The sequence below is a fragment of the Arachis ipaensis genome, chromosome B02 (assembly GCF_000816755.2).
Source record: "Arachis ipaensis cultivar K30076 chromosome B02, Araip1.1, whole genome shotgun sequence".
NCBI lineage: Eukaryota > Viridiplantae > Streptophyta > Magnoliopsida > Fabales > Fabaceae > Arachis > Arachis ipaensis.
The window spans coordinates 104,399,247-104,403,486 of NC_029786.2; the positions used below are offsets into that span (position 1 = coordinate 104,399,247).

The 4,240-nt window shown below is 38.3% G+C and overlaps 1 protein-coding gene across 2 annotated transcripts; it reads left to right on the forward strand.

Moving 5' to 3' along the window:
- On the forward strand, positions 7–4,116 carry LOC107626158 (aspartate, glycine, lysine and serine-rich protein). 2 transcript variants are annotated; one of them, XM_016328960.2, is made up of 2 exons: positions 7–1,024; positions 3,581–4,116. In XM_016328960.2, exons 1-2 carry the CDS (start codon positions 322–324, stop codon positions 3,691–3,693), a joined length of 816 nt encoding a protein of 271 aa, XP_016184446.1. In that variant the 5' UTR covers positions 7–321; the 3' UTR covers positions 3,694–4,116. The 2 variants fall into 2 exon arrangements, with proteins under 2 accessions (XP_016184446.1, XP_020972156.1); XM_021116497.1 differs by lacking the exon at positions 3,581–4,116 and adding an exon at positions 1,916–3,278.

Genomic DNA, 4,240 nt, shown 5'->3' on the forward strand with positions numbered 1-4,240 from the left:
CACTTACATTCCACACACATACACACATTAACCTAGTAGCTCCACTAGGATTCAATTCTAGTGTGGCTTCATTTGAGGCAAACATCTTTGCCACTACATCACATGCCTCAGCCACAACTAATAAATACTTTAAATAGAACGGAGGGCAGCTGAGGCAAGGCAAGTGAGAGTGGGGCCCAAGACAAGTCTCTAGAATCTCGTAAGTTAGAAAAATATCATCATGTACCTCCTCCCTCAACCACTAAGCTCAACACACATAACAATATCAAAATCCTGCACCTAAGCCTAAGCCATTCCAATTTGAATTTCTGATGCCATGAGATGACTCAGTCAATGTCCCATGCCCAACAATCTCCAAAGACCCTCGAATCTCGCCACTCCATTGATTCCTGCCTCTTCCAGCTCCGTACATGGAAGCCCTTCACCAACAAGCGCCCTTGTCTCTCCGATCGCAAAACCCCTTCCGTTTCGATCGACCTTTCCAAGCTTTCTCTTCTCGACGATGATTCCACCACTAAACCCTTCAAATCGTCTTCCGCCGCCGCCACCACCAACTTCCGCCTTATAGCCCGCAAGCGCCGCCGCCGAGGATCCCGCTCTGTTTCCGGCCGGAGTAGTGACCGCAGTGGCACGCGCCGATGCTGCTCTGTTGGGGCCTCGGCGGCTCATGGGACTTGCTCTGATTTTCCGGTGGCGATGGGGACGGACTCCAGCGGGGAGCTCTTTGGGAACGTTGGAGATGGGAGTTGGGCCTCCGATGTGAGTGAGGCGAGGAGGGAGAGGGATAGAGAGGGTGGTGGTGGCGGCGGTGGAGGTGGTGGTAATGGTGGCGGTAGTGGGGAGAAGGAGAGTGGTGTTGGGTTTGGTGGGGTGGGTGGGTGTTCTGATGGGAATGGGAACGAGTCCGGGTATGGTAGTGAACCTGGGTATCGTGGTGATGCTGAGTTTGGTTATGGGGATGAGTTTGATGAGGAAGAAGATGATCCCAGATTCAGATTGTTGTTCTGGGGTGAGCAAATCCGAGGTAAAGTTTTGGTTTTTTTTTCTTTTTGTGTATATATACCTTAGCTTGATTGGTTAGGGTGATATTCTAGTTTTGTAACTAGAGAACACTAGTCTACCTAGATGATTAAATTTTGGTTCGTTGAATTTGGTGACTCTGATCTCTTCTATCTTTTATGCGATTTTGGTGTTTGGATGCTTAAGAAATTTGGAACTTCCTAGTTATGGGTGGTTTATTTCTGTATGCACAAAGTGGTGTACTTTGTTTATTCATGGTATTTGGTTGATCACCAACTTGGTGATTTGCTTATGTAGTAGGTACTAGCCTGCTAGGCGGGTTTGAAAGAGTTTGTGCTTGAAATTAGATCAGTGGTTTGGTTAATAGGCGAGTTCTTTTTACTTCTATGGAACTTGTTCGGCATTGTAGTAGTTAAAGAGTTGATTTACTAGTAAGTTCTTCTGGTGTAAGACTTCAGTTTTGTGGGTTGTGAATCCTAAAAGTTTCAATAGCATTTGTGAATATTTTTAGTTGAAATGGATTCTACTGAATTCTTCAAACGTAGGATTAGGGAGTTTCTGTTGTTTCTCTTTCTCTTTGGATATGCTTTGAGCCTTCAATTTTAATTGCCGAACTGTATCTGTTAAGCATAGGTATATTCTATTGTCTAAGGTTTTGGTGTTGCTGTAGTGCAAGTTCCCGATAACTTTTAAGCTAAGTTTTCCTCTTTTTTCCTGTTGAGAAATTATTAGGAGGACTAATTGGTAAGCCTAATCATGTCCTTACCCTATAAAATTGACACTTAGTCAAAATTTTACATATCCCATTGATGTGTTTCTTTCTCCTGATCATCATTTTTTTTATTCCTAATTGACTGACACGTTTCCTTTTATACCCCCTTTCCTAACCCCTCAGACTCTACTAATTCTTTAGATTTCTCAAAACAAAATAATGACCCATCATCTTCCGGACCCAGAAAATTGGGAACTCCTTCATGCTGCCATGATCAACCCACCAAAGCAACCACAAGAATCATTTGACACTGCTGTAATTGACCCATTGAAGTCACCACACATTAAAGTGGATATCATGAAGATTTTTATTTTTACTTCTTTGTGTTTTTGGGTTAATTGGTGCATTAGATATGTTGTTTTGCTTTTGTTATTATGTTATTGTTGATTTGGCAGTTTTTGTTCCATATGTGAATTGTGAAACTATTACTTTATCCTCTCTGATACATCTGGTATGAATTGAAATTTTGAACCTAATTATATAAAAACGATTAATATTACTCTCTCTGATTTTTGTAATATTTTATTACAATGGATGATTTAATAATATTGTAATTTACTAATTGTGGGAAAAAGGATAAAAAATTGATGATAAAGAGAGAGAAACACACACTCAATGGCTTAGGTAAAATTTTGACAAGTGTCAATTTTATAGTTAGGAAGATAATTAGGCTTATCAATTAGTCCTCTCAATCAATTCTCTCTCTTTTTGTGGTACATTGGCAACAATAAGATTTGAACCGAGGATCTGAATCATCTCATATATATTACCCAAACCCCTTACCACTAAACCATTAAAGCTTTTTGGTTGGTTATAAAGCATTAGTACTTACTAGATTAATCATTATTGCTTGGTGAGAATAGTGTAATGATATAGCATCCTATAACGATTCCAAGATATTTTCTTAAAGAGTAAAATATAGATACTTTCATTGTCTTAAAAAGCAATCAATTCTTTCTTCATTTAGTGGTTAGAAGGATGGTCAGGAAGATCTCCTCATTAATCATTTCTCCCCAACTTTAGTAGGATCCTTATGTTTGAAGTTGCAAATTTTTGGGAAGACAATTCTTGCAATCCACTAACTGGTAGTGTTTTAGTGGGGAAATATATAGAAGAGTGGGTCAACCTTTATTAAAAAATGGCCTCCTCAATTTTCTGTAGTGGTATACACCGATGATTCCCACTTCCTAGATGCTCAGCAAGGTGTTTGAACTTTGGAGAATGGAGAGAGTGGGAGAAAACTATTTGCCGGCAAACTGAGTATTCTTTGCGGGAGCGAATCATCTCAATTGGAAAATCCACTTGACCATGTCAAGTTCCATTAATAATTGGATAATTTTGTGAAACCCGCTTGGCCCACCTAGTCCACTAATAATGAAAATTCACACTTGACATGGACAATTGGATTTTTCAATTGGGAGGATCCGCCTTCATTCTTTACTAGATTTGTGTTTGGAGAAAAAAAAAAAAGATTCGTTGCTTAAAATAGTCAGAAATTTGAGGTAGAAAGATACTTGCAAATCTATATCTGATTGAACAATAGCAGCTTATTGGAACAATGATTACTGTTCTATATAACAATGAAAGTTTAACTGGAACTCTATTTTATACATGTATGGTAGTATTAGAAACTATATGTTTTCCTGATTAACAATACAGACATGAATCATATGCATTATGCAAAACTTGACTAAATTTTGAACTATATGTTTATTTTAGCATGTATAAAAGAGCCTAGTACTGAACTGTGTTGTTCCAGAGACTAAATTGAACTTCATTGTTCCACAGCTGTAGATTCCAAAATGGAGATGGTTGGAGAGAACTCCTTGTTAGACCAAAAATCCCATCATAGATGCCGACGCCGGAAGCATGATTGTAGAATGGTTGATGCATTGAGGTGACGATTGCAGAAACGTGATCATGTACACAACAAAATACATTACTTCCTTACAACCAAGGAACTGGCTTCTTTTTCGCATGAATATACCATGAGTGTGGTTTTTACAGCATCCCTTGTGATGGATGCTTCGCACCCTCAGTGTCCAAAGAATTTCAACAAGTAGAGACATAAGAGGTGGGGGATTCATGCTGCTGCTGTAGATTTTGTTCAAGTTTTGAAGATATATGCTAATTAATGTTTTTCTGATGAGGAAAAGTACTATGTTGTCCAAATATATACGAGGAGAGACATGAAAATATTAATCATTTGATAGCAAACCTTTGTTAGGAGTTACGAGTGACATCTTGTTCAATGATGGTTGATATTAACATATTTTTGTCATCTCCAAAAATGTTTTCATGTAAATTCTGTTCTCTTTTTTGTCTTTGTTCTTTTTCCTCTCTGCAATGGCCAAACAAATTTTTAAGCTTCAGCATTTGCTGAGATTTTTTTTTCTTTGTTTTTTTTCATAATTTAAATGTTCGTATTGCAATTAGTGGAGGAATTCA